Below are 27,596 nucleotides of genomic sequence, written 5' to 3'. Positions count from 1 at the left end.
AAGCTGCTGAATCTTTCTAAATAACTGTCTGGTCCTGCACAACTGCTCACACAGCTCTGGCAGCAGAGCTCCCAGGACACTGCAGCCCCCCAGCCTCGGGGAATGCACCAGAATATGGAGATAAATTTTCTTCGGCAAATCAGAGAGGAAGAGAGCTTTGGCTGGCAGCCCACCCTGGCTCATGGCTGAATGGGAGCCAGCAATGAAATTAAAAGGCAGAAACAAGCCACGAAAAGCATTGTTGAGGAAAAGGAAAAGGAGCAAATTGGTAACAATAAAGATAAATGAGAAGTAAAAGATTGGTAAGAAAATCTAAAGGCATCCTGATAGAATATCCATGGTCAGCAAGGCAGAGGAGAAGAGGTGAAACCCTATGAAATGCTACTGAATTGATAGGACATTGTTAGAGGAATATGATGTAATTGTTGTTACCAGTGCAGAGGGAACCAGAAGAACATTCAAACAAATATTCAAATATTCCTCATCTTTACATGGAAAGAAAAGTGGCTTCTAGTGCCACTGAGGGAAGCTGAAGTGCATTTCTCCCCATAGGTATTGGAGAGAGAGCCCAGACTGTGGTTTTAAGGACTAAAGACTAAAAACCCAAAAACTGTCCTGAGGCCTGGATGATGGCCAGGAGCAGCTCTGGGTGCAAGGGCTCATTCCAACAAAATGTGTAAGACCTTTGGAGCTCCAGGGGTTGGGAGAGAGCAGTGTGAAGGAGAGGAGAGCAGGAAGAACCCATTAATGTAGGCTTGGCAAAGCTGATGGGAAAGTCAATTACTGAAGCATTTAGCAGGAATGTAATGCTGCTCCACACATTTCCATCGAAAAAAATTGTCAAATAAATCTTTGCTCTCTGATGAGGTTTGGGATTCGGATGATACAGCCTCTCTTATCCAGTGCTGGAGTTTAGCTTTAAAATGAGCAAGTGGCACAATGTGTGAGAAGCCATTTGGGAGGATGGTGAGAGGCACAGGAGCTTGTGAGGTGCATCTGGAGGTACCTGAATGGCCAGGCCGGGGATCTGAAGGGGCAGTTTGCCATTTCCTTCTTTCTTTCCTGTCTAATTTTAGGGCCAAAAAAGAAAAATCACTGTACAACTAACTCTGAAGTCTCCCCTAGAACTGACATCCCCTTGGAGGGGTCCATGGTAAGAGTGGAGAGTTCACACAGCTCTGGGAGCAAGGGATGACATCTCTGGTTTTTAGAGTCAGAATAAAGTGCCAGCACCACCATGGCTCTGGACACCAGGATGAGAAATTGGATCCTGGAAGAAAAGACACTCAAGGGCTATTTCTTCTCCACTTTACGTGGTTCAATCACTCATCCCCCAGTTCCAACCCTTCCCATGGCTGGGAAGTGACACATCCTACACGTCCCTGCACTAAGAATTCCAAACAATGCACCCTCTTTGGCAGACTGTGAACAAAACAGGAGCAGAACATTTGTGAGGCACTTGCTGCTATAAAAAGCACTTTCCCATGAAGTGTGCTAGTGTGGCACAGCTGCTCGGGTCACCACTGGTGCTCCAGACACACTTCCTCTGCCTGAATCAATTTTTTGTGTCATTTTTAGCATCCAGTGGGTCTTATTTCTCGCAACAGTGTAATAGTAGGGCACTAAATAATCGCATTAGGGGAGGTGAGAAGAGATTCGTTTTGTTTTTGAAAACATTATTTCCAATTGAATCAGCTCAGAGAACTCGCACTCAGATATTCTGTGCTGTAGGGGCACTTAATAATAAAAGTTCCTTTTACTTGCTGTTCTAGGGCACAAATCTAATACATGACCATCAAGCTCTGGTCACTATTGAATTTGCACTGGCTTTTTTCCTGGCTATCAAAAGCAACAAAAGTGGCCCAACTTGAGTGATTCGTGGCTGTTTGGTTGAGCTGGAATTTCCCTCTCAGCCAGACACAGCCATGCACATCTGCATAGAATTCAGAAAGCTTCAATTTGGTTTATAAAGTCAAACTCTTCCAGACCAAGGGCAAGAATCCAGATGGTTGCTGCCAGAATTCCCAAGGGGTTAGAGTCCTGGCTGGAGGCAGGAATGACCAGACAGTGAGTGGTGGCTCTGGGCTGGGCAGTGCCAAGCAGGGCTGGACGCTGCCCACCAGGCTGCCCACTGGGCTTCTGCTGGCTGGGACAAAGTGGTTTTTCCTTCTGTCAGAATGCAGTAAACACCATCCCCCTGGCTGAAGGCACGAGTGGAAAGGCCCATCTCAGCCTAACACGCATAAAAAGCCTTTTTCCGCCGAGTTTCTGAAGACGCGGCATTTGAAGTCGCCGTCTCCGATTAGTCCCGTGGCAGCTGAGCACCTGTGATTACGTGCTTTCATTAGAGTTTTGTGTTAATTGAAAATGCTTTTGAAAGCCGTGGAGTGTTGTTGTGCCGCAGCCTCGGTGACCTCAGCGAGGTCTGAAAAAAAGGAGCTTTTTCCTTTGAAGCACCCAGGCAAGAGAAGTCTGGCGCCAAGGCGCTCAGAAAATTCGTTCTATTATTATTTTAGAAGCAGAACAAACACATTTGGCATCAGCAGCAGAGAGCCTGGCCTGGGTCAGTGTTTCTTGCCTGGATTTTTTCCATTCCCACAGCATCCCAGCACTGCCAAATGCTGAGGGGCTCTGGGTATCCAGAGAGGCACCACAGCTGCCTCAGTCCAGGACAAGTTCTGATGGAAACTTTAGAATCTAAAAGAAAGGAAAAAAATCCTCATTTTCCCTGGCTGGAATGCTGCAGCGAGTCAAGCTTGCTGAGAGTAATTCAAGGCTGGGTTTTAGTCTTTCAAACACCTGAATTTCCTTCTCATTTAGCAGGATCTATCCAAAAAGTACTCAAAAGAGACAGGGGGTTTCATGCAGAAATCAAGTAAAGCTATCATACAATTTTGCTCTGATGGGAGGCAAATACAGAGTAATTTGGGCTGAATTTTCCTTTAAGTTTCTTTGGAAATGAAACCTGAAATGGCAAGGAGCATGAGGGAAATTGCTCCTCTGTATCCCTGGGAGCTGAAATTGCTGAGAACTGCAGAGCTTCACCAAATCCCCTTATTCAGGACACACTCTTGCAGCACTGGTAGACGGGACAGGGCTGAGATTTGAGAATGTCACAAGCAGCACAATGAGCAGGCAGGAGCTCTTTTCCTTTCACCATGTGCATAACAGCCCAGGTGTGCACAACATTTCCAAACGTTCCCTGCGAAAAACTCATTTTTTTAATGAATCTGCTTGCCAGGTATATGCCGTGCAGATGGATGAGGGATAATATGTTTGACACAAGGTAATTCTTCATTCTGTGAGCTCCTACATTCGCAGAAAACCTGCAATTGAGCAAATCAAGTCTATGCAGGCCCCAGAAATACCTATTTGGTTGTTCTGTAGAGCTGAGAACACTCACTGGGAAACTTCCTAGGGGTTCAGCCCTCTGTATGTCATGAGATGAAACGATCAGGGGTCGTTGGCCATTCCTTCAGCACATTTCCACACTGTCCAGCAGAAAACTATCAGACTCTGAGTCAGCACAACAAAGCTTCTCATTCCTTCAGATGAAGAACCAGTGTGGGAAGGCTGTGGGAGATACCAACATGCCCAGGTCAAGGTTGTGGTGGGATCTGTGTCTCTGATAGGGTTGGGAAGCAAAGCTCTTCTGGCCTTGGGTCACTGCTGGCTGCACTGTCCTGGGGCAGAAGGTCACTCCAACACATCACACATAAAATGCACTGGTTGGGCATTTCAAAGGATGTGCTTTGAAAATGAAGACACAAAAGTGCCTGCAAAACTGAGATACCCCAAACCATGGATGTGCTAGTGGAGTTTGAGAACAGGCTCAGTAAATAATGGAGCATCTGTTTGCAAGAAGCAGACAAAGGGAATAATCAGGCCTGTGCTTATTTTTATATCATAATTCACTGCTGGAGTGCGAGTGGCTGTGGCTGGACTCCTGATAAGCAGCAGACAGGCAGGACGTGGTGACCAGCTGGTGCTGCTGGCATGGCCACCTGCACTGCAGCAGGGCTGGAGTGGGGCAGGAGGGGAAACCACAGCGATGCTGTGGGACAGGAAGGAAGGGACAGGCACTGAGTCACAGCCCTGGAGCACAAAGAGTGATCACTGTGTCACTGTGACATTCCAGGGGAGGTGGTGGATCCTACAGTGCTTTACCCCACAGTTCTGCACCCCACAGTGCTGTATCCTGCAGTGCTGTACCCCAAAGTTGTGTACCCTGCAGTTCTGTACCCCACAATGCTGTACCCCATAGGTCTGTACTCCACAGTTCTGTACCCCATAGTCTTGGACCCCACAGTTCTGTACCCCCCACAGTGCTGACCCCACAGTTCTGTACCCCACAATACTTTATCCCACAGTGCTCTACCCCACAGTTCTGTACCCCACAGTGCTGCACCCTGCAGTTCTGTACCCCACAGTGCTTTACCCCACAGTTCTGTACCCCACAGTTCTGTTCCCCACAGTTCTGTACCCCACAGTTCTGTTCCCCACAGTTCTGTACCCTACAGTGCTGTACTCCACCGTTCTGACCCCACAGTTCTGTACCCCATAGTTCTGCACCCCACAGTGCTGTATCCTGCAGTGCTGTACCCCACAGTGCTGTACCCCACAGTGCTGTACCCCACAGTGCTGTACCCCACAGTGCTGCACCCCACAGGTCTGTACCCTACAGTGCTATACCCTGCAGTGCTGTACCCCAAAGTTTTGTACCCTGCAGGGCTGGATCCCACAGGGCTGTTCCCCACAGTGCTATACCCCATAGTCCTGTACCCCACAGTTCTGTACCCTACAGTTCTGTACCCCATAGTCTTGGACCCCACAGTTCTGTACCCCTCAGTGCTGACCCCACAGTTCTGTACCCCACAGTTCTGTTCCCTACAGTGCTGCACCCTGCAGTTCTGTGTCCCACAATGCTTCACCCCACAGTTCTGTACCCCACAGTGCTTTACCCCACAGTTCTGCACCCCACAGTTCTGTACCCCGCTGTACCCCACAATGCTGTCCTCCACAGTGCTGACCCCACTATGCTGTACCCCACAGTTCTGCACCCCACAGGGCTCTACCCCACAGTTCTCCACCCCTCTACCCCACACTGAGCCCTCTGTGCTCTGCCCCAAGCTGTGCCAAGGCTCACAGCTCCTCCACACTGAGGGCTGCTGAGGAAACACACAGGAAACCAAAGAACCAGAAAAGCAAAGCGCTTCCAGAGAGAAGAAAAACGACCCAAATATAAGTGACAAGTGGTGTTTGAATAGGAAACAGAGTCTCGCTGAACTCTGCACATAAAATGAGTGGAGAGAGTGGAAAATGTCTGAAGCAATTTGCAGGAGTTTATTGAATCCCCACAGGGAGCTCCAGATGGTTTGTGTGGCCAGTGTGGCTTTTGTTGCTCATGCAAAAGCTGCCCTGAGTTTTCAGGGTTTGTGATGGGAACAGTGTTTGCTTTCTCCTCTCCCTCCCTCCCCAGACATGGGGGTTTTGTCCCCACTGAAGCCCCACAGGGCTAGATGAGAGTGATGTGTTGTCCTGTGCAGCACATTGGTGTTTCTCCCCCTTTTCCATGCTCTTTGGGAGTCAGAGGCTCGTCCTCAGACCTGCACTTCTGCTTTTTATGATGCTTAAAGATGTTTTTGTGGGCTCTATAATGAGGCAATCTGTTGTCATCAGGCTGTTCCAGTGGGTTTGTAGGCACTTTAATGCTCTGGCACAGCATTTCCTCAGGGGATGAGATCCATAGGGCTGCTCCTGACTCCTGTCACAGCTTCCTGTGTGAGACCACAGGTTCAAACCTCCAACCTGTCACCTGTCTCCAGCTGCACCTTCTAGGAGTCTAAAAGCATCAGGTTTAAACCTACAAGATTTCCAGGCAGTTTTGGAAATACAGTGCAGCTATCCCCTGCAAACCCTTCCCTGGGCTCTGTTTCCATGCTCTCTCAACCTCAGCTGGAGCACCAGGGCCAGATGTTCAGCTGGTGGAGAGCAAATGACTTCCAGGACTGGGGGAAGGAGCAGCTCTGGGGCATCCTTTGGCTTTGCAAATCTCCTCCAAGGCAGAGACAAGTCCTGAGTCAATTAAACATCCAGGCTATTCTTTCCTTGCTGTTTCTGATGAGCCTCCACCATATGCTGTGCTCTAACTGCATTGTACCTAAAGTAGGAAGAAAAGTATTTGAGGTTTGGGGTTTTTTTCAGTTGTGCATTTTTAATTGGACTATAAATTCCACTTTGTTGTGTTCTAGAATGTTATTTTTATTTTCCAATAGAACTGTCTCTTCTTTGATGAGGGCAGAGATTTATTACCCAATTTCCAGCTTTATGTCTCCCTTTTGGTCTGTTGTTTTAGCTGTTTCCTAGTTATACAGAAAATCCCTTTTGCCCATCTTTTTACAGTTGAATTTCCTCAAGTCCTTGTTTCTGCACTACTCATTAATACCCACTTCTTTTACCCAGTCTCCTCAGGATTCACCCTGGATCCATCCATACACCTACATTTCCATTTTATATCTTCTTGAGGATGTCTCTGACAGCTTTCCATAATTAGACGAGATATTGTCATTGAGCAGTGGGATGTTACAACCATTTTATGTCTGTGTTTATGCTCTGCCCCCCTGCCCAAAGCCTGCACAGAATTGCTGAAAGGCCATGGCATGTGTTTATTTTCATACACCCATGGAGAATGTCACACCACGACCTTCAGTCCAGCCTGTGGATTTTGGGAGGTGAAGGCACAGCCTCTAGCCCAGGACTTCATCAGGAACTACACCAGGAACTGCTGTTTTAACTGAGTTTGTGTAATGGGAAGAAAACGGAGCCAAAGTTAATTTAAGCACAAATACCTCGTAACCTGCTAATTAAACCAACTCCCTGGTGCTCTGCCCTAAAATGCCTCCTCATTAATAGGCACAGGCAGGAAGGCAGCAGGGACACAAGTAGGACACAGCTGTGCCCTGGCAGAGGTGTCTCCTGGCTTGGACACTCCCAGGTGTGGAGAACTCAAGTTCCTTCTCTGCACATCTGGAGAGCTGAGCTGTCCCAGTGCCATGGCACAGCCCTGCTTGGTCCCCAAGAGCCACAGAGCAACCCAACCAGGGGCAAAGCCCAGCAGATGTTGGTTCCTGTCCACACTGCAGCCAAAATACAGCCCAGGGCTCTTCTGGTGTGCTGAGGAGACTCCAAGAGAGCAGCTCAGGTTTCCATTCCAGCCCTGGCTACAGGGCTCAGTTTCTGACCTTTCTGCGCTCACTTGCTGTGTTTACCTAAGCAAAGCCTTTTTTGCTTCTAAACTAAAGAACCAACCCACATCCTTCACTATTATTTTAGTCTATTTATACAAAGTGTAGCTCTGTGCAGACTTGAAAGGTCACAGGAAAACCCAGGGAGTGAATTGGCCCCATCGGTTCTAATGCTGCTTTGACATTGGGAAGATTCCTTGTTATTAAGCCAGGAAAAGGCACAGTTATTAGCGTCTGGTGCCAATTTAAAAATGAAAATTTGCAGAAAGATTCAGAAGAGAGAAAAGTCTCCCCTCTTCCACTGGAGAAGTGTTTCCATTGGGGAGCAGCAAGAGGGGGAGAGAAGTTCAGAAAGGCATCTGTGTTTATCCCTTTAGCTCCACAGACAACCCCCATGTGCTGCCTGTGACCTTTCACTTAACTCCTCCTGCAGAGCCAGACCTTTGTGTATCTTTGTTTCAGCATTTCAAAGCAGGGATTATTCAAAGAACTCCCAAGGAAAAAATAAGTTTTGTGTATTCATGCAGTATACCTCGTAAGAATATGTCTCAAATTTGCCAGCAAAATACACTTGTGTGAGATCAACAGTCCCTGCTTGGATGAGTTCTGGGAGGGAGAGCTAAAAATAACATTATTAACAGTAAAATCTGCAAAGGACAAAGCAAGCACATGGCTGTACTCATCACTGTGACCCTTCCTGAGCAGCCAAACCCACAAGTGACACAGGAGCAGTGGCATCCTCAGCAGCCAAAGCCACCTGTCCCCAAACTGCTGTGCCATCCCCTCTCTAAGGGATAAAGGAATAGGGTGGGGTTATCCCTGCTCCCCAGCCCAATATTCACCCTTCCAGTGGATTCTACTGACCAGCAACAATCACCAAAGAGATTAACCTGGCTGCTCCTGGGATTTGTGTCTGGATTACTCTGCTGGGGGAAATAAAGAGTTTTGGCTTTCTTTAGGTGAGGGGAGAAGGAAAAGATGAAACTCATGCCTCAAACCCATTCAGCTGTTTTAGCAGCATTAATGAATGAAGTTCAGAGCAGCTCCTGTGAGCAAAGGAAGCCCAGTTGGAATAAACAGTTCTGCATGCTAATCCAGTCAGGGTTTCTGTGTTCATCTCCGAGGGGACTGCAGGATCATTACAGCATTAAGACTCAGCTACACAAAGCAGGAGGAGCAGAGGTTGAAGCTGTGGGATTTTTGGTTTCATCAAGCCTGACATCTCTGAGATAACACATCATTTTCATCTCCATTTGAAAGCATTAATAAAAATTTGTTAGTTCAGCATGAACGCTTTGGGAAGAGCCTCCCAGATCCACAAAACTGAGCAGAGAGCTCGAATGCACTGAAATTAACTCCTGTTTATTGGGGTAGAAGCACTTTATTAGTGCTAGATGGGAAAGGATAATGCCCAGAGCTCCGGCCAGCACTACCAGGAGGGAGAGGATCCCCACTGAGCCAGGGCACCCAAACCACTGCTAATCCTGAGCAAAAAATCATCTTCCTGGGTCTTAATCCTACTGCCTGCAAGCTCTAAAAGTCACATCCCTCCTCCCCTTGCCTTCTAGCTGGTGCCTGGCTTTTCTCTTTGCACTATAAAGCTGTAGGATTCTCTTTCTACTACAAAGCTGAGCGAAGCACTAAGCGGGTTGGGTTATCCCAACTCATTGTCTGGTGAGACGTGACTCAGGTCAGGCCTTGAAGTATTTCCATAAACAGTATTTAAGAAGTAAAATAATTCACACTGCATTTCTTGGAAGTGTTTGCCCAAGAGGGAGCTGAGCAAAGCCTGGAGATCCACACTGCTCCCTGCTCTGGAAAAAGCAAGGTCACCTCCAAGGCTTGGGGCTAAGGGGGACCTTAGCTGCCTCTCTTCTGCTCCAAAGACAGGGGCAGCAGTGAGGGGTGCAAGGATGTCACTTCATGGTTTAGTTTCAGATCTTTTCTGCATTGTTTTTACATTTCAGCAGCAAGGGCCACTGCAGGAGCAGGAATGCCACCACTGACTCCCAGTGCTGCCTCATTATCACAGCCCCAAGATGTTACTGGTTGATTTTAGCCAAGGGAATCCCACAAAGCAGGGGAACTCACCCTGGCAGAGTCTCTGAGGTCAATAGCAGCTGTAGGAGAGCACAGCTCAGGGCAGGAGGCTGCGATTTGGAACCCCCATAACCCTTGTCCAGCCCCTTTTCTGGGGCATTACTGAGACTCACATGTTTGCAGCAGCTTAATTCTGGATTTTGCAGAGGACAAGTGGCAGTGACCCGACACTTCATCTAATCAGATTCACGTGCTGCTGCCCAGCACAGTCCCACTTACTGCTGGGCCAGAAGATGCCAGAAGCATCTTTCCCAAATAGCCTTTAAATATATTACACGCCTCAAGAAGAAAGTGCTGCATAACCCAGCGGCTCAGCGCTGCAGCAGGGGGTGTCTGCAGCATCCTCTCCACGTTTGCTTTCACATGGGCTGCTCTACTTATTAATCTTGTTTTCTGTCACTTAACTCTGAAACTGAAGGTATTACTCAAGTTCTGCAGCAGTTACCTGTAAATGGGAGGCAATTCAGGGATGCTGTCCCTGATTCTGATGGTGGTCCAGGCACGAAGCAGTGACCCCCATGGGATTGTTCCTTGGCTGCTCATCCCACACACGGGAGGAAGAGGAGGAGGATTGTTTTACCCAACTTCATGTGGTTTCCCCCCAGACAATCTGCTTACTGTACAGCCCTTGGGAGAGGAGGATGCCAGCTCGTGTTCACTGATTTATAAATAGGGTGGGAAATAGGAACCCTTCACTCCTCAGTTTTCCTGTCAGCAATCTCTTCCTTCAATATGTTTTTTAATTAAAGTCAAATTCAGCTCAACTGCATGCTCAGCTCCTTTTGCATCTCCCACTCACCAGTATCCCTTTCCCCCAAGCTTCTTCAAACCATTTTTCCACTGAACTCATTCTACTCCCAGTTCACAGCTCCCAGTTCATACCATTACAAAGGAGATACCGACACACCTAAAATGTAAAAAAATGGCAGAAAAAGCCCGCTTACAGAAAAAAAGAAGTTTCACTTCAGTCAGTAGATCCATTAACCCTTCCAGAGACCTGCCTGCTCCCTGGAGCACTTTGCTCATTGGTGCTAACGAGGCATGAGTTATTGCTCATGTTTATGATAGGGTGATGTATCCCATTAATTAGCTCTGCATGAATCAATGGAAGCCACTGAACACATAATCCTTGGTAATTCATAACACTGGAGTAGAGGAAACGGCGTCCTTAGCGTTAAATAAACAGTGATCATGATGATGAATCTCAGAATTCCACAAAGCATCAAGGCTCCAGGGTTGGTGTGAGCAGTTGTAGGGTCAGGTCAGTGCAGAGCTGCCAGTGGCACGGTGACATCCACTGTCCTGGGTGACAAAAGGGTGTGTGAAGCACTGCACAGTGACTAACACTCAGTTTTAACTGGATTTGGATCTCCTAATAAAGCTTCCCTCTTCCACCTCCTCTAGAATTGGAATGTTTTTCTAATTCCCCCTTTTCTCATCTACCAACTAATAATTTGCCCATTTTAATTTGTGATTCACTGTGTTTAGTCATAATAATGAATATTCAGCTTCATTAGCACATACTTGGTTCAGTTCCTACTGAGACACTCGGCTCTGTCAGTGTGGCAGTGAGATCATTGGCAATGGGATCACTCTGGCAGTGGGATCATCGGTTGTGGGATCATTGGTTATGGGATCATTCTGACAGTGGGATCACTCTGATAGTAGGATCATTGGCAGTGCTATGTTTCCAATAATGGGGTCACTGGCAATGGGATCATTGGCAATGGGACCACTGGCAGTGGGATCATTGGCAGTGGGATCATTCTGGCAGTGGGATCATTCTAGCAATGGGATCATTGGCAAGGGGATCCCTCTGGCAATGGGATCATTGGCAGAGAGATCATTGGCAATAGTGTGTTTCCAACAATGGGATCATTGGCAATGGGATCATTGGAAATGGAATCACTCAGTGGGATCATTCTGACAGTGAGATCATTGGCTATGGGATCATTCTGGAAGTGGGATCACTCTCACAGTGGGATCATTCTGGCAATGGGATCATTCTGGCAGTGGGATCATTGGTAATGGGATCACTCTGGCAGTGGGATCATCAGCAATGAGATCATTCTGGCAGTGGATCACTTTGACAATGGGATCACTTCCTGTGGGATCATTCTGACAGTGAGATCATTGGCTATGGGATCATTCTGGCAATGGGATCACTCTCACAGTGGGATCACTGACAATGGGATCACTGGCAATGGGATCACTGGCAATGGGATCATTCTGACAGTGGGATCATTGGCAATGGGATCACCCTTTGGAGCAGCAGCCCCCAGCTCTGTGCAGGGTCACGGTGCCCATGGCACTGCCACAGTGCTGATGGCACTTGGTCCTTGTCACCTCTCCAGAGCAGGGTCCCACAGCAGGGTCCTGCCCTCCCCAGAGCTCAGCATGGGGCAGCTGGAGCTTGGCTGGTGTTTGGATCCAATCCCCTCCAACAGCACAATCCAAACTCCTTTTCCCATGGATGGCAGCAGAGCTCAGCACAGTGGGATCAGAATCTGCTGGGAACACCCAGCCCTGACCCTGCAGAGAGGCAGAACAAGGTAAACCCACACCAGGGCAGGCTGGCAGAGTGGCTGGCAGCAGGCAGGGCACCCAGCAGGTGACAGAGACCCCATGCCACCCTCCCCAGCCCAGGGCAGTGACGTGCTCAGCCAGCACAGCTCCTCTGTGGGCAGCCTGTTCCTCTGTGAGACAGAATAGATTTTTAATAGCTGGTTGTGATCATTTAGGAGATGTGGAATTCCTTTGGAGCCGTGCTGCCAGGCAGGTCCAGCACGTCCTTTTGCATCCCCTGCTCTGTGTGTGGCTGTTTGTAAACCAAGAGTACAGATGACAGGAAAATAATGAAAGCATTTTTCAGAGCAGATCCTTTTGTCATTCCCTTTTTTTCCTTTCGTTCCCTGGAATAAAGTGCTGCTTTTAAGCCAGCAAATCTTTCAGCTGCAATTACCCTGGGCATTCAGAGTTGAAAATTAAGAAAGGGTGGGGGAGGAGGGGTAAAAACAAAGAGAGGGAAAATAACCATTCATAAAATTTATTGAACATCTCAGGTTTACAAAATGCCCACCCCAGGCAGATCTTTCCCGCCATGAAAGATTTCAGCCAAGGTAGATTGGGAAGGAGTTTGTAAAAAATTTTGAGCTTTTATTCTCACAGCTCCCAGTGCAGCCCCCATGCTCCCCCCACCTCCTGTGCCCAGCAAGCACCACATCCTGGCAAAGTCTGGTTTTTCCCTCTGCTTAACAACATTAAAAGATTAAAACAGGATGAGGAAAAGGCAAAATCTGTCTCTGAATCTCCCAATTACACCTCTGGCTGCCCCAAGCACCAGCAGCAGGAGGAGCAGGTCAATCCCCCTTGCTCTCCCTGCATCCCACACTTCCTGGAGACCTGTTGAAATCTATTACAGACCTTTGATCTCTTCCTACAAAAAGGATTTTCTGGGCAGAGGAGATGGGATTAAGTTGAAACAATTTTCCCAGGGCACTCTGTGGGTTTTTTTTTTCCTTCTCTGCTTTCTTTTAAACAGAAGATGCCAACAGCAAAGATCCTGACAAGGCTTTGGGACTGTCAGCTCCTCAAGGGAATCCATTCCATCAGTCAAATTTAACATCTATCAGGAGCAAATACTCAGCATGTGGCACAAAAATCTTGTAAAATGGAACTGTTCAATATTTAGGGCAGATGACAAACAATATGTCATAATATTTGCAGAACTGCATTTGCCATTCAATGCATCATCTTAGTCAAGGCCCCAGTTTTTGGAAGCATCAATGCAGGAGTGAGAAACAAGCAGTTGACTGTTGTTGTTTGGCTACACTGTGGATGGAGAACAGGATTTAATGTAGGTTTTTAAAGTCTAATATATGCCACATGCCAGGTGGGTATTTAACATTTATTAGCTGGGTCTTAGCAATGAATATTGGAGAAGAATTTAATTAACATGCAATAATTGGCATTTTAATTCAGTCTGGCAGGTCTGTGTGTGGCCAATGGGCTCTCTCAGTGCAAAGCCCAGAGATTTGCACAATCCAGTTTACCTGGGAAGGCAATTTTTTCCCCAGAAAAGTTGTTTTGGTTTCCAACACCCTGAATTCCGTTTACAGTGAATTTTCACAAATTAATCAGTCAGACCCACTTTTCACTGGGATGAATGGGAAGAACAATTGCTTGATCACAGTGGGAGCTCAGCTGGGTGGGAAGCCTCAGACTGAGGAGTGTGGGACACAGGGTCAGCCCTGAGCTCTCCAGCACACAGCAAAGACAAATCCAGAGTATTTTATTACCCTGCAGGCTTTGTTACAAGACTGGTCAGTCCTGGCAGGAGCTGAGATTTATATTTCAGTGTGGTTTCGCTCCCTGCTCTGTACCTCACCTGAGCTGTGCCCCAATGGACACCCCAGATCCCCCACAGGGCAATAAAACACCACGGAAAATACACTTCCAGCTGCATCACCTCAACCCTGAATTACAGATCTGCAATAATTTGAAGCTTTCAACCCCTTTTTTTTCTCCCATATATCTCAGTGTAACACGTGCTCACAGCCCAAAGCACCACCATAAAAGTGACATTTGAGTGTGCCTGATTTATCCAGCCATCGGTGATTGCTGGGACACATCTGCTTTGAGTTTAGACTGTTTCAGTGAGGTTTTGGGAGGAGCAGGAGGGCAGGGATGGCCGTGGGGGTGACCAGGGCTGGTGGCACAGTCCAGCCCAGCTGCCCTTCCCTGGCAGTGGGGTGGCAGAGAGCAGAGGCTGGAATTGACACCACAGTTTAATTCTGTGGCAGCTCACACACAAATCTGAACTGGTAATTAATCCCAGGAAGCTCAAGTACTTGGTGAGGTGTCCCATAGGGAGGGCAAGACAAGCAGGAGTAGCCCAAAGCTGGCAGATCTCATATTTATTTCAGAGAGATTATTTTATTTCTCAGATTTATTTCATAGAGAAATAAACCACTTAGAGCCTGGGGAAGCCCTGCTGAGGGCAATGGAGGGACTGGGTGTCAAAAGGAGATCTGCCCCTCAGGGAGTTCTCAGACTGCAACTCCTTGTGACTTGTGGAGATTTGCATTTCCTGTGAGCTGAATTAAAGTTTCGTGGCATTTTCCTTGCCTTTATCTTGACGGGAATCTGTTCCTCTGAGATTACGATGCTGCTTTCTTTCTTTTTTTTTTTTTAATTAATTGAGCCGGCTTAAAAAAAAAAAAAAGAAAAAAAGCCCATTTCATTTTAATCATGTATTATGCAAATTAGAAATTTAAATATCATTAAGAAATCTGTTGCTAACTTAATTTACTTCTGCTGTAGCACCGCTGAAGGCTTTTGATCTCAGATTAGCGCTTTGATCCGCTCCCTTGGTCGGGGTTACGCTCCGCCGCTGCGGTAAACGCTCTTCCTCAGATGTCAAACGTGCAACACCAGAACAGCTTGTTCAAAGCATGGCACAGGAAACGCTGCCAATTAGGCCGAACGAGGAGGGTTTGCAATGAGAAGGTTGTTTCTAGGAGCCACAGCCTGTTCTGCTGCGCCCGTGGGGATGAGCAGCGCCGGCGTCCAGCTGAGGATGCAACAGGTCATCCCTAGGGGAGGTGACAAACCTTTCCAGACCTTCCCTGTCTGCTGTTCATTAAAAACACAACCTGCCATGTTCCATTAATTCCTCGTTTAGTGCGAGTAAAGTGCTGATACATACATTTTAGCTCCAGTGGTTTTAATCAGTTAATTTAACCAGAAGCATTAATAATGTATTGCTTTGCTACTTGACTGCTCATCTGTTAAGCAGCTTATACATAGAAGAATGTCACCCCCTGTGACATGAAGTGCCTAATTCAGAGCAAATGAAATGGGATTTTGCATATTCAATACCAAAATGAGAAAAGAAGGAGACACCATCTCCTGGGAATGGATCGACCTGCTGTGACGGGATTTCTGTCCTGGCAGGTGGGAAATCCCTCCTCGTGGGACACACTAGCGCTTTGCGTATCTGATTTTCTGGTTGAATTAATTTTCTTGGCATTACTCAGCAAGTACCTGGCTCTTCCTCCTGCTACACCATGTGGTGGAATCGCAGAGGCACTGGGAATGTGTCTGTGGCCATCAGCTCCTCCACCAGCTGCTGTGGGGTCCCCAGGACACCCTCAGAGTGACCAGTGTGGAGGGCTGTGGCAGGGAGGTGACAGCAGGACTGTTCCCTCTCATGTTTGGCCCCGTGATGCAAGGTCAGAGCAGCTGAAATGGAAATGTTCCTTGTCATGTTTGAGGGTGTTTGGGGACAGTGAGCTCCTGGACACCAGGGTTATTGGCCATGCCACTGTCCCTGTCCCTCCTCTGCGCCCACAGGGCATTGAGGCTCCATGTCCTGCCTCTTCCCAAGGGTGTTGGGGAGCAAATCCAGTCAGGTGTGCTGGGAAGCTCAGGAACACCCAAACCGAAGTCCAGAGGAGCTGCACTCAGCCCCTGCTTGGCTCCACCTCTCCGTAGGGTATTGTGGGCATGGGGAAAGCTCTTGGGTAGGCAGGTATGCCATGGGCTTCATCAGCCCATGGAGGCAGCACGAAACTGGGGAAAAAACAGGTGGAAATGCCTCGGTCCTCAGAGCCAGGGAAGCTGCCAGGGTGGGAGCAGCTCAGGGACAGGCTGGTGCCTTTTTAATTTACACAAAAGAGACGCGCAGTGAACGCGGGCAGCGTGTGAGCGTAAGCGATCCAGACACACCGGCGCTGAGGTTAATCCTCTCCCTCGTTCCAGGCAGATCCTGCTCCTGGGTTTTTAGCAATCAGCATCCAGAGCCAGGAGCTCCCGTGGGCAGGGCAGCTCAGCCCCAGAGCCGCCGAGCCCTGCGCTGGGCTCTCTTGCGTGATGCGTGTTGATGAAGCCTGAAATTGCTTTGGATCCGTGGCTGTGCTGCATCACATTAAGCAGTGCCACGCTGAAGTGACAGGGCCAGTGCATGATCAGCAGCAGTTGAAGGGGACAGGGACTCAGATCCTGCCACTCTGTCAAAACTGAAAACCCACGGACAGACCGCGGGAATTATTTTCGGCTCCTTCCCAGAAGGTTTGTTTCAATCAGTTTGCAAGTTGTGCTCACTGCCTTGGCATGGAGCGGCTCCTTAGTCCTGCTGCAGGGCACATCCTGGGATGCTAGATGACACGTAGGGCTGGATGGAGCCTGTGGGATCCACTGCAACTCTCTGGCTGCATGGACTTCCCAAGAACAGCAAGGAAGGGTGGGAGCTCCCTGCCCTCCTCACCCATCAGTTTATAGGGTGGGTTTTTTTCTCTTCAGGGTGACCAGCTGGCATCGACAGCAGACCCAGGGGCTCTGCTCCATGCCAGGCTGAGCACAGGAGCAGCTCCCTGGAGCATCCTCATGGAACATTTCACAGTAGCAGTTCCTTGGGGGAAGGTGCAAGGAGAGATTACTTGTGAATAAATCTGTCATTGCTTTCCCTTTTTGCTTTGGTGATATTTATTGCCTTCTGGATTTTGCTGCTCTCTCTGCATCCTTGCTATTGCACCTGAGACTGCCACAGTCCCCCAGGATGGGCAAGCTCTGGGAGTTGAAGGTTCATTCCCAGTCACAATCTTGCGCTCCTGGGAGCTTTCTTTCACTTCCCAGCAGTGTTATCTCATTTCTCTATATAATGCTGCTGTATAAACAACAGATCCTGGGGGACCTGGGCCATGACAGTGAGGTTCTCCCCACTGGACTTGTCAGCCAAGCAGCAGTGCCAGGTTCTCCAAGCCTTCCTGGGGGAAATTTTTCTGTGAGAAAAACTCTCCACAGACTCTCCATTCTCTGCCTCGGGGACTTGTGGAGCAGCATCCTGTGTACACTAAATTCTCTGTACCTGTCCTGATCAGCCCATTTGCTAATACTGTCCCCAAAACAGAGTGATTTGTCCTCAGAAGAGGGCAAATCCCATGCCCCAGAAGGCAACAGGAAAAACATTTTATAAGCTCAGAGAAAAAAGCCACACAAAGTACAGCTCTGGGCACGGAAGGGCTGTGAGAGGGAGCAGCAGCTCCTGTGTCCCTGAGGAGCTCTGCTGGCTCCATCCTCGGGAAGAGCTGTCTCAAACCAGGTATTTCTTCCCGGATGTCACATGGAAAGAGGCTGTCAGAGCTGTCTAAATGTGTGAACAACACTGTCAGCGGGGGAGAGAAAAGTGTTATCAGAAATAGTTGTTCTTCAAAGCTAAATAACTCCGTGATTTATAAGGAGTAGAAGATAAGAGATCACACCACACGCTGAGGGCTGTTGGAATTTTCTTTCCGAGAATGAGGCTGTTTGTTTTGGTGAAAAAGCAAAAGAGGGGAGAAATGAAAACCTAAAATACTTTGACTTTCTCGACTTAGCTCTTGACAAAGCTAAAAATAACTGCGCTGGCACTGAGCCCATGCAGCCAAGGCCTGGGATCACTGGGGCTGTGGAAGGAGGTTCCCAGCCCATTCTCCAGGTGTTTTCCCACCTCCATCCTGGGCCATTCCCAAAGTCTTCCAGCACCATCCCTGGGGTACAGAGAAATGCAGTGCAGTTTTGGCTGGATGCAGACAAGACCTGGGCCTGTTCTGATTGTCATCCATGGGATTTTAGGTGTTCTGTGGGATCCAGGTTTCACCCTGAAGTTCTGCTACTCAAATTCTGCTACTCTGAGTGAGACTCTCTGGTCTCTGGTCTCTGGTCTCTCTCAAACCACTCTCTGTGGTTTGCAGCCAAATTTCCCTTTTGCTGAGCCAGATTCCTTCCTCCAGCCTGACTCCACTATTGCTCCTCTGGTCTAAACCCACAGGGAAGTTTCAGGCATTTGCTTTGGAATCTCATTGCAAAATCTCCCCACCTTAGCAGCAACGTCGAGGTCATCAAATAAAATAACACAAAACAGTCAGACATGAAGCTGATTGTAATTAGTGTGTTTTCCCATATGCCGGCTGGCATTCTCCAGAGAGCAATTAGTCTGCTTTAAGAGTAAAAGACAACTGAATAATTATTTAACCTGCCTGGGATTGATTTTAAAATCCAAGAAGTCAGATATAATAATGGATGACTTCATCAAAAAATATGTAAAAATAAGTGATAAGGGTCGAAAGCCTTCATCGACAGCTTGTGTGAGGATCTCCTCCAAGGCTGACTCCCAGTCCCAGATCCCACTGCACCAAAGGCACTACAAACATGACATAAAAAGAAGGTTTCCAGGGAGAAATATCTGTGCAAACAAAGTCAGCCTGAATTGATAAACTTCAGCATGTGTTGAACAGCACGTGGAGCTGCAGTGGGAAATCCACAGGCTGTATTGACTGGTCAAGGAACAGCGCAGATAAATCAGGCAGCAAATCCTCTCACGAACCTCAGGAGGATGTCACAAAGCGTGACAGACCTTGTCACGACCATCTTTTATCTCTCTGCCAAGCCGGAGGAGGGAAAGAAAGAAGGAATGAGAAGCTGAGACCTGCACAGACACGAAATACTGGGAAAGGCATGAGAACCAGAGAGCAGCATCTCCAAGACATTGGAACTAGCTTCAAAAACAGGGCAGGGGTTTTGAGAGAGACAGCAACCCTAAAGGAACTCCTGAGGGTCCCTAGGGTCCCCCAGCCCAGCCATCAGCCAGCTGATGTCACATCCCTGACTCTCTCAATGCCACGAGCTGAGCGTCTCCATTTTGCTCAAATGGAAGAGCTGCAACAATTATTTTCATAATTAGCTGGCTTTGCAAATTAATGCCAGTTATGCTGTGTAATCATGATGAAGATTATGCATTAATCAGCTGTTTCAAGCCAGTTATTAGGCTCTTTAAATAATGATGGGGATGAACATTTCTGGAGGAGTGTTGCACCAGCCAAGAGGGATGGGAGTGTGGGATGTGAGGATCCCATGGGATGTGCTCTGCTGGCAGTGCAGATCTGATATCAGGTGCTCCCAATCTCCCCAGTTTCTGAGCAAAAACCAGCCTGTGGCTGCCCTCAGCAACTGTGGGAGATTCCCAATATCCCAGTGAGTTCCTGGTGTGCTCCCAGCAATGGGAAGTACATGGAAACACACCCCTTCTGCCTGTTGGTCCTGAATTCAAGGTACTGGGTGGCTGCACAGAAAATTCTTTCCTGTCAAAAAGCCTATTATGTCCAGTTGGATGTCTGGAATGGGAATTTATTTAGGATCAAACACCAATAATCCACATACCCAACCCTTCTATATTCTCTCATAATAAGACATGCTCCAACACAGCCCTGAAAGCACTGGGCTGGGAGAAAGCCTAATGCCAGCTAGTGGATAATCAATGTAACATGAACCAGTTATCACTTCAGGATGATGCTGAAAAACAAAAAATCCCTTGCTAAACAGTCTGGACACTGAAGCTTTGAACAGAAAGACAGGGGTGAACCTCATGCTCACTTTAGTTTTATTTATTGTGTCTGATGTAACATTGTGCATGAACTTTCTTCTGCCTTAAGAAATTTAAAGTGAGCTGCCAGCATGTGCAAACTTTGATGTGGATGAATAATTTTTTTTACACCAGTCAAAACCCAAATGTTTTGGCATGATCCAGTGAGAATGAGGCACGTGGACAATTCTGCTACACTCCTGCCTACGCTGCTCAGCGTTCTGGATGGTAAACCTGCCCATGAGTGACTGGCTGAAAATCACGTGAGACAGAAATGAGGCTCCAGAATGAGCATTCAGCCTCTTTTTCTTTATTCTACTGCCTATTACCAAAATTAGCACCGAGTTCAGTGTTTTTTCCTAGCAGACACATGCAGGGAACAGCTCAAACTTTTTCATGTCTATAAATGTAAATTAATTCCCACACTCACTTCACAACTGGGGACACGGATCCACAAAGCCTGCAGAGGAAGAGGAGGGACTGGACTTGTCACAATCAATGGGAGCAGAAAATCAGAGGCCTTTTGCAAGTCCTTCTGCTTCCTTGCTGAGAACATCTCCAGCCATCACTCCTGTGCTTTGCCCAGCCCATGGCTCTGGTCACATTCCTGGAAGGACACTCAGAACACAACCATCAGCAAAGTTGTCAGCTTGGCTCTAGCCAAACTGGCACTCCTGGCTAACACCAAACTGCCACAAAACTATAGAAAATGTGCTCTGGCTCCTGGAGAAGGACTCATGCCATTGCCTGAAAGCCAGGAGGGCTGAGCAGACATCTGCTGTCTACAACAAAACATTTGAGGACTATCTTAAATTGAAGAGGAAGATTTCCCTTCTGCTAATGAACCCCGAGACCATCTGTTACCAATTGTACTTGCTTTCTCGCTCATCCATTAATTATTTTGATTTACTTTTGAATAAGATCGAGCCAGGTTTGTGTCTTTCCATGGTTCCACGAGGGGAGCAGGGTGGTTTCTGCATCTCAGAGACAAGGACACGTCGTTACATAACCCACACCAAGTCACTCCAATTAGAGTGGCTGTCAGTGGGAACTGAGGACAAGACTCACAGACACAGAGCCAAGAAACCCAGCGATGCTGTGACATGAGCTTGTTGCCCTTGGGGAGGTGTAATGGCATTAACAACTTTTGAACACGGGAAAGCTGCATCCGAGATGTGCATTACTGAGCAGAGGAGCTGTAGGGTAGGCAAATCCAGAAGTCTCTGCTGGTCTGAATTAAGAATTTGGAGGACTAAACATGAGGAACAATACAAAAGGGGGAAGGGCACTGAAAATGGCACTAAAAATAGGCATCAGCAGCACTGCCCTGCACATCTCCTGTGCAAGGAGAAGAGGTGGGTGATGAGGCAGGAGGATTTCAAGAGGAGGGCAGTGCCAGCTTTGTACCCAGACACTCCTCAGAGCACAGACCTGGAGCCTCCCTGCAGCTGGGCCAGAAGCCTGGCCACTTCCCGAGGTCTGGTCCTAAAGATTTATGGGAAGCCACTCATCTGGCTCATAAAAATATTCCAGGACTTTAAACCACCTCTTATTGCCCCACAAAGCTGCCACCCAGAACATTCTCATAGACCAGGATATAAGAAAAACCCACATCTTCCTATCTTTATTTCAGCACAGCACAAGTCCTCAAGCAAGCCCTGCTCCACCTGCAAACGTTCCTAGAGTATTCTCACCCTTGCTGCATAAGTTGGTGAAACAAACCATGGCTCAAAGGTGGATTATTTTTGTCTTGCAGGAGGAATCTTTGAGTACGCAGACGGCCCCAACACGCAGGTGATGAGTGCCGAGGAACAAGCCTTCCGATTCTCCGCCAACATCATTAACAGGAACAGAACTCTGTTGCCCAACACAACCCTAACCTATGACATCCAGAGGATACACTTCCACGACAGCTTTGAAGCAACTAAGAAAGGTAAGAGCAGAGTGAACTTCTGAGCAGCTTTGTGACCATTTATTCAGCGTAAGAAAGGTCTGGTTTCACCGGAGACCCAGCAGCTTGTTCTGTCCTACTCTCACCAGTGATCTGGATGAGAACTCCTGCCAGAGCTGACCTTCCAGAGGCATTTTAATACAAGGGGAACAACTACCTTTTTTCGCTCTGCAAACCTCACAAAACTCCTTTCAGCATTTGCTCTAATCCTGAGTGAAGGTCTGGAGGCCATGCCTGTGTTTGTGTCACTGTATCCTTGGCAGTGCTCACATCCATCGTGTGGATGTTCTGTTCTCTTAATAACAGTCACTTTTGATTACTGGATAACAACAGCACGCTTGAATTGCTGAAGGGGAGGGACTGCACAGCAAAGGCTGCAAGCTGGTGACCTGAGGGCTTGTGGAGTTTGATTCTGGCTGGGGAGAAAGGAAACCTGCTGCCTGAGCTGGCAGCTATTGGAGGGACATCACCAGGAGGGAGCTATCTGCTCCCAGCCAGCCCAGTGACCCTCTGTCCCTTTTCAGATTGTTTTGTGGTGGAGGCTCCCTCAGAGGAGCCTGGGATTCCTCTGTGTACCCAGCAGTCCAGACCCACCTGCCCCAATTCCTCCTTTCCCTGTGCCTCATCACTGCTGTAATTACCCAATATCAGAAGTGGCTCAGTGCCCAGAAGTGTCTGTCCACCCACTGCCCAGTCCAGGGCTGTGCCCAGGGCTGCCCCACGCTTAGCCCCCTCCAGGCTTGGCTGACCACATCCCTCCCTTCCCCCTGCAGCCTGTGACCAGCTCGCTCTGGGGGTCGTGGCAATATTCGGACCTTCCCAAGGCTCCTGCACCAACGCTGTCCAGTCGATCTGCAATGCCCTGGAAGTTCCCCACATACAGCTCCGATGGAAGCATCACCCTTTGGATAACAAGGACACTTTCTATGTCAACCTGTATCCTGATTATGCTTCCCTGAGCCACGCCATCCTGGACCTGGTGCAGTATCTGAAATGGAGGTCAGCCACGGTGGTTTATGACGACAGCACAGGTGGGTAAAGGAGGAGCTTAAAGAAGGAATCACAGAGATTTTCTGTTCTGGGAACTTTCCTAATGAACCCACTCGAGGGCTAAATGATGCCCTATACAGTGAAGGGTTCCCAGGAGCTCTGGGCACTGCTGTGGGAGGCCCTGGGATCTTTCTAAGCATTTAATTCACAAAGCTCTCAGCAAGCTCTCAGCCCCATGAGCTGGCAATGAGTTGTTCATTGACATGGGGTGACCATCTCAGCCTGGCTCTTTTGGGATTGTGGTGCCCTTCTGCACCAGCAAAGCCTCTGTCCGCAGCTGCCATGGAGGGAGCAGTTCCCAGCCAAAACCAAAAGCAGCTCTGGAAAGTTTTTTGTTTTCTGGCTAATTCTGTAACACAGAGCTGACAAAGTTCTTCACGTAAGGAAAGCTGTTGATGGTTAAACAAAGCAAAGTGCTGCACAGCGCTAGAGATAGACCCCCCAAAAAAACAAAAGCCACATTGGCTAGCCTGTCCAACCTAATTTCACTAAACCAAATGGTTTCTTTAGGGGAGGGCTGATGAGAACACAGTTTGACATTCCTGTTTTCAAATGTGGGTCACAGTATGTTCCCTTCGCGGCATATTCTAATGTGTTTCTTCTACTATGCAGAGGGACACGTTTCTCTCTTCCCCCTTGCAATAGGCATCTGCTGAAATTCTCCTTGCAACACCAGATTCCAATAATCCCTGCTCAGCTGCATCCACCATGGCTCTTTGCCTTGTGCAGGAAACAGAAATGAGTTCTGAGGGTAGTAGGAAGTTACGAGTTGTGATTAAGTGACCGTTACGATCTACGCGACTCATAAATCCAAGAGCACATTCATTTTTCCCTTTTGCTGCTGTGCATGGTAAATATGCAGATTTTAATTTGTTGTGTAGCTGATTGTCACGTCCTGTCCTTTCTCAAGGGCACATCTGCTTAAGGAAATGTTTTGTGATCCCAGAGGTGTCAGAGGTTAAGACCAACCTGCTGTTTTCCCCTTCCTACCTAATTCAGGGACCTCATCCAGCTCTACTCTCTCCAGGGGTGGCAGGGAACCACCAGGAAAAGCCATTCTGTCCTAGAACAACTGCTCTGGGGTTAATGGTTGACATGGGACAACTTAGCTTTGATACCCTTTGGTAATGGGTAAGGGTTTTTTGAGGGATGGAGGTCCTGATCTCATTCCATGGGGAACAGGGGAAGCACTGGTGGCCCAGCTGGTGGGGAAGGCAGAGCTGTAACGCTGTGGGTTTGTCTCTGTGCTGCACCCAAAGGCCTCATCAGGCTGCAGGAGCTCATCATGGCTCCATCCCGCTACAACATCCGCCTGAAGATCCGTCAGCTCCCGCTGGACACCGACGACGCCCGGCCGCTGCTCAAGGAGATGAAGCGGGGCAGGGAATTCCGCATCATCTTCGACTGCAGCCACCTGATGGCAGCTCAGATCCTCAAGCAGGTGAGCAGGGGGCAAGGGGGGAAAGCAAAGTGGCTACCGAGGAGCCCATGGGTGTGGGGTGCCCCTGCTGCAGAGTGAGCCCACATTGGGGTGCAGCTTTCCCACAAGCAACAATCCACTGCTGTACTAAAAGCTACAGCATGTTCATCCTGCAAGGACACTGTTGGGTTTCTGCAGAAAATGGAGTTTTCACTGAAAAACTGGAAGCACCAAAAAGTGGCTGTGGGTAAGAATAAACAATGTTATAGGAGGAGAACCAGGCTAGTGCTGGACAATTCTGTGGCTCTCCCTGCAGCTGCACAGACCCAGCCTTCTTCCCTTTCCTCTCTTTGCCCTCCATCCAGATTGGCATCTGTGGCTCTCCCAGCCAGGAGGAATGGCATCCTCTGTCCCTTCCCCAGCACTGTCTGCAATTCTTGGACTTTAAGCCAGATGTCAGTGATTTTCCATTCATTTAGGCTCCCTCCTTTCTTCCTCCACGGGTTCCTCCACTGGCATTCTTGCTGCTCCTCCTCATTCCCGAGTGCCTTTGGGTTTCAGGGTCAATACGAGGCAGAGGAAAAGGCTCAGAGATACTAAAAACCAGCTGGTGGAAGTGTTGCTCCTATCAGCCCAGCACGACACCACCACACAGATTAAATAAATCCCCCAAGGGATGAGAAAGCAAGCACAAGGCAAGAGCCTTCTCCTGCAGCCTGCCTGATGCAGAATGAAGGGAAGTGCTCAGAGAACTCAGAAAGCCTGGGAGGGATTATTATGGGAAGCAATAGAAGGGGCTTATTGTCTCCTGCCAGTTATTTTCCCTTGCTGGTTGTGTTTGGTGCTGCTCACTTATTATGCAGTTTATTATAGTTTATTGTGCCATCTGCTCGGCTCATCACTGCCGGTGCAGAGTGAGGAAGATGGAGGAGAGGGGGGACCAGGGGAGACAAGTCTCTTTAAGTCCTTCTGGCTGGGTTTGTGTGTATGTGTGTGTGTGTTGGGTTTTTGTCAGGACCTGAAGCCATGGATTTCAGCTTGGCAATATTACACAATGTATTTTTACTCAGGGAAATACTGTGAAGTATTTTGAGAGTCTGGGAGAGTGCAGAGACCCAAACCACAGCCTGACTGGTGTCTGCATGCCTGGCCACTCTGGTGTGTAACATCGGGCAAGCTCAGAGCAGTGCACCAAGACCTGCATATGCTGAAGATTAGGAAGCTTAGAAACCTCGTATTTTCCTCACCTGTAGCAAGAAATGCATGCCCAGAGGTGGCACCTTCACTTGTAAAACAGCTCTTTTCCACTGAAAGTGCAAGCTGAGCAAAGACATCTTCTGGAGTAGGGGAATCTGCTTCCCTTGACAGTGGTAGAAGAACAAATAATAGACAGCAAAAAAAAACCAAGGGAGGGATGTCCCAGCCTTTTGTTTATCGCATAATCAGTGGTATTCATATTTTATTACTATTATTTGCTTTTTGTAACATTTTGGTCACTACACCAGTCAGCCAGCTCTGCAGTTGCTCAGCCCTGCTGTCACCCCTGTGCAGCCTCATGGATGGCAACAAGGTTCTTGCAAGACTTGTGCTAAAACTTCCCCTCCTTGATACTGATTTTCATTGCACATCCTCAGATAACACAGATAGGTTTAAGCACCTGCAGTCTGTGCTGGCTGAGGCAGTCAGGATCTTGATCCCCAGGGATTCAAGGTTCCATGCTCCCACAGCACAGTGCTGATCATCTGGGCAGTATCTTTAAACTGGAGTAGTAAAAAACCCCATGGATTAGTAATCCCTGAGTAACACCACACAAGCTGGCACAGCCACACATGACACTGCCAACTACTGCCCCAGCCTGGGTCCCTTGGAGTGACCAGACAACAAACCATCCATTATTTTGCCCTTTTAGGCAGGAAATCATTGTAGAAACCTATCAGAGAGCGAGTCCTGCTTGTGAGGCCTTCCTGTCCTAAACCAGATTCTCCAGCCTTCCTGGGTTTTGGTCCCTTGTTATCACTCCAGGTTTGTCCCGAGCAGTCAGTGCTCCGCAGGGCACAGCTGTGCCTGTCAGCTCTGACAGAGCTCCTGCTCTCATCCTGGCCACTGCCTGTGGCTTATCCACCAGGATGATCATTTATTCATTTCTCCAGAAACCCAGATGCATCCTGCCCCAGGCTGCCAGGGCTGGGAAGCTGGAGCTTCCTCCTGTCAGCGGGTCTGGGCTCCTCAGCCAGAATGATCCAGCTGTAGAACCTCAACTGGGATCTAATTATTTGCTCCAGATTGGTTTCCTATTACTAACTGATGCTTCCCATCCTAAGATAACAGTCCCTGCTCCAGCTCATTGAACCAGGGCTTGCACAAGGGAGGGAGCTATGGCACAGAGCCCCAAATCCATCACCCAGGCAGTGGTGGGGTGACAGGATGGTGCGTGGCCACAGGGACAGCCCCCAGTTCTTCTAAAAGCCACCTCCAGAGCAGGAAACCTGGGGTGAAATCACACTCTAGAGCTGCAGTATCTAGGCTTGCAATCCAGATCCTTCCCTTTTCCCTTGTTTTTTGACATCTCACTTCTTTTCAGACTGTCACTTCCTTCCTCCGAGGTAAATTCCGCCCTAGTAATTTTAGCAAAAAACCAAGGGAAGCAAACATTTCCTGGCGGGACTTGAAGTTGCTTTCCCATCAGTGGGGATTTTAAAGTGCTCTTGCATGTGTTTTCTCCAGAAAACATGCTCACACAGCCAGCATCACAGCCAACCCATGGGAATCTCCCTGTCACCAGCCACCAGCTTCAAGGTGACCTTTCTCACAGCCTGAAATGTGTTCCTCCATGTTGTGCAGGGCCTGGATGTGGTCATCCAGCAAAGGCCCCTTCAGCCCATGGTTGTCCTCTGACAGATCTTCCAGGACAGTCTGTTCTCTCCAGTGCTCAGCTATGCAAATCCCAGCAATCTGCAGGAGCATCCTCCGTGTCCAGGCTGGCAGGGAATCTCGGGCTGGGCTGGCCAAGAGCCCTCAGGACCATGATCTTCACAGGCTGAGGGACAGGGGATGTTCCCACTCCCCATCCTTGTGCCTGCACCTTCACTGACCCAGTTCTAAACCAGGCCCTGAGTTAGGATCCAACTGCAGTGCTCAGGGACAGGAGCTCCATGTACTCCCTGCACAAATGGATGCTGAAGGGGAGATGCAGAGCCCCAGAATTACACATTATATTCTTTCAGCTGGCTTCTTAGCCACTACATAGATCTGTAACTATAAGAACAGGCTATTTTTATGGTCAATTTTCACAGGTTTACATGAGGTTGCTCATTGGTGTCAGAAAAGGAAAGGTGACCCCCTTTTTCAGAGCTGTGCCCTGGAGGATGCTGCACCCATGAGCACAGAGCGGTGCCACAGTGTCCTGGCACTCCCAGAAATTGTTCCAGCACA

At 48.5% G+C, this 27,596-nt stretch overlaps 1 protein-coding gene across 1 annotated transcript in view; it reads left to right on the top strand.

Annotated features, from left to right (window-relative positions):
• The window catches only part of GRIK3 (glutamate ionotropic receptor kainate type subunit 3), a 101,605-nt gene that overhangs the window by 33,842 nt on the left and 40,167 nt on the right, over nucleotides 1-27,596 (top strand). The window contains exons 2-4 of the mRNA XM_085081062.1: nucleotides 21,500-21,676; nucleotides 22,468-22,725; nucleotides 24,004-24,185. Of these exons, the coding sequence (XP_084937188.1) occupies nucleotides 21,500-21,676; nucleotides 22,468-22,725; nucleotides 24,004-24,185 (617 nt within the window). The remainder of the gene's footprint in view (nucleotides 1-21,499; nucleotides 21,677-22,467; nucleotides 22,726-24,003; nucleotides 24,186-27,596) is intronic.

Source organism: Lichenostomus cassidix, chromosome 23 (assembly GCF_008360975.1).
Source record: "Lichenostomus cassidix isolate B80296 chromosome 23, HeHo_3.0, whole genome shotgun sequence".
In the NCBI taxonomy this organism is placed as follows: Eukaryota; Metazoa; Chordata; class Aves; order Passeriformes; family Meliphagidae; genus Lichenostomus; species Lichenostomus cassidix.
Note: the sequence above shows the minus strand (reverse complement) of the source record. Positions and strands in the feature narration are given on the sequence as shown.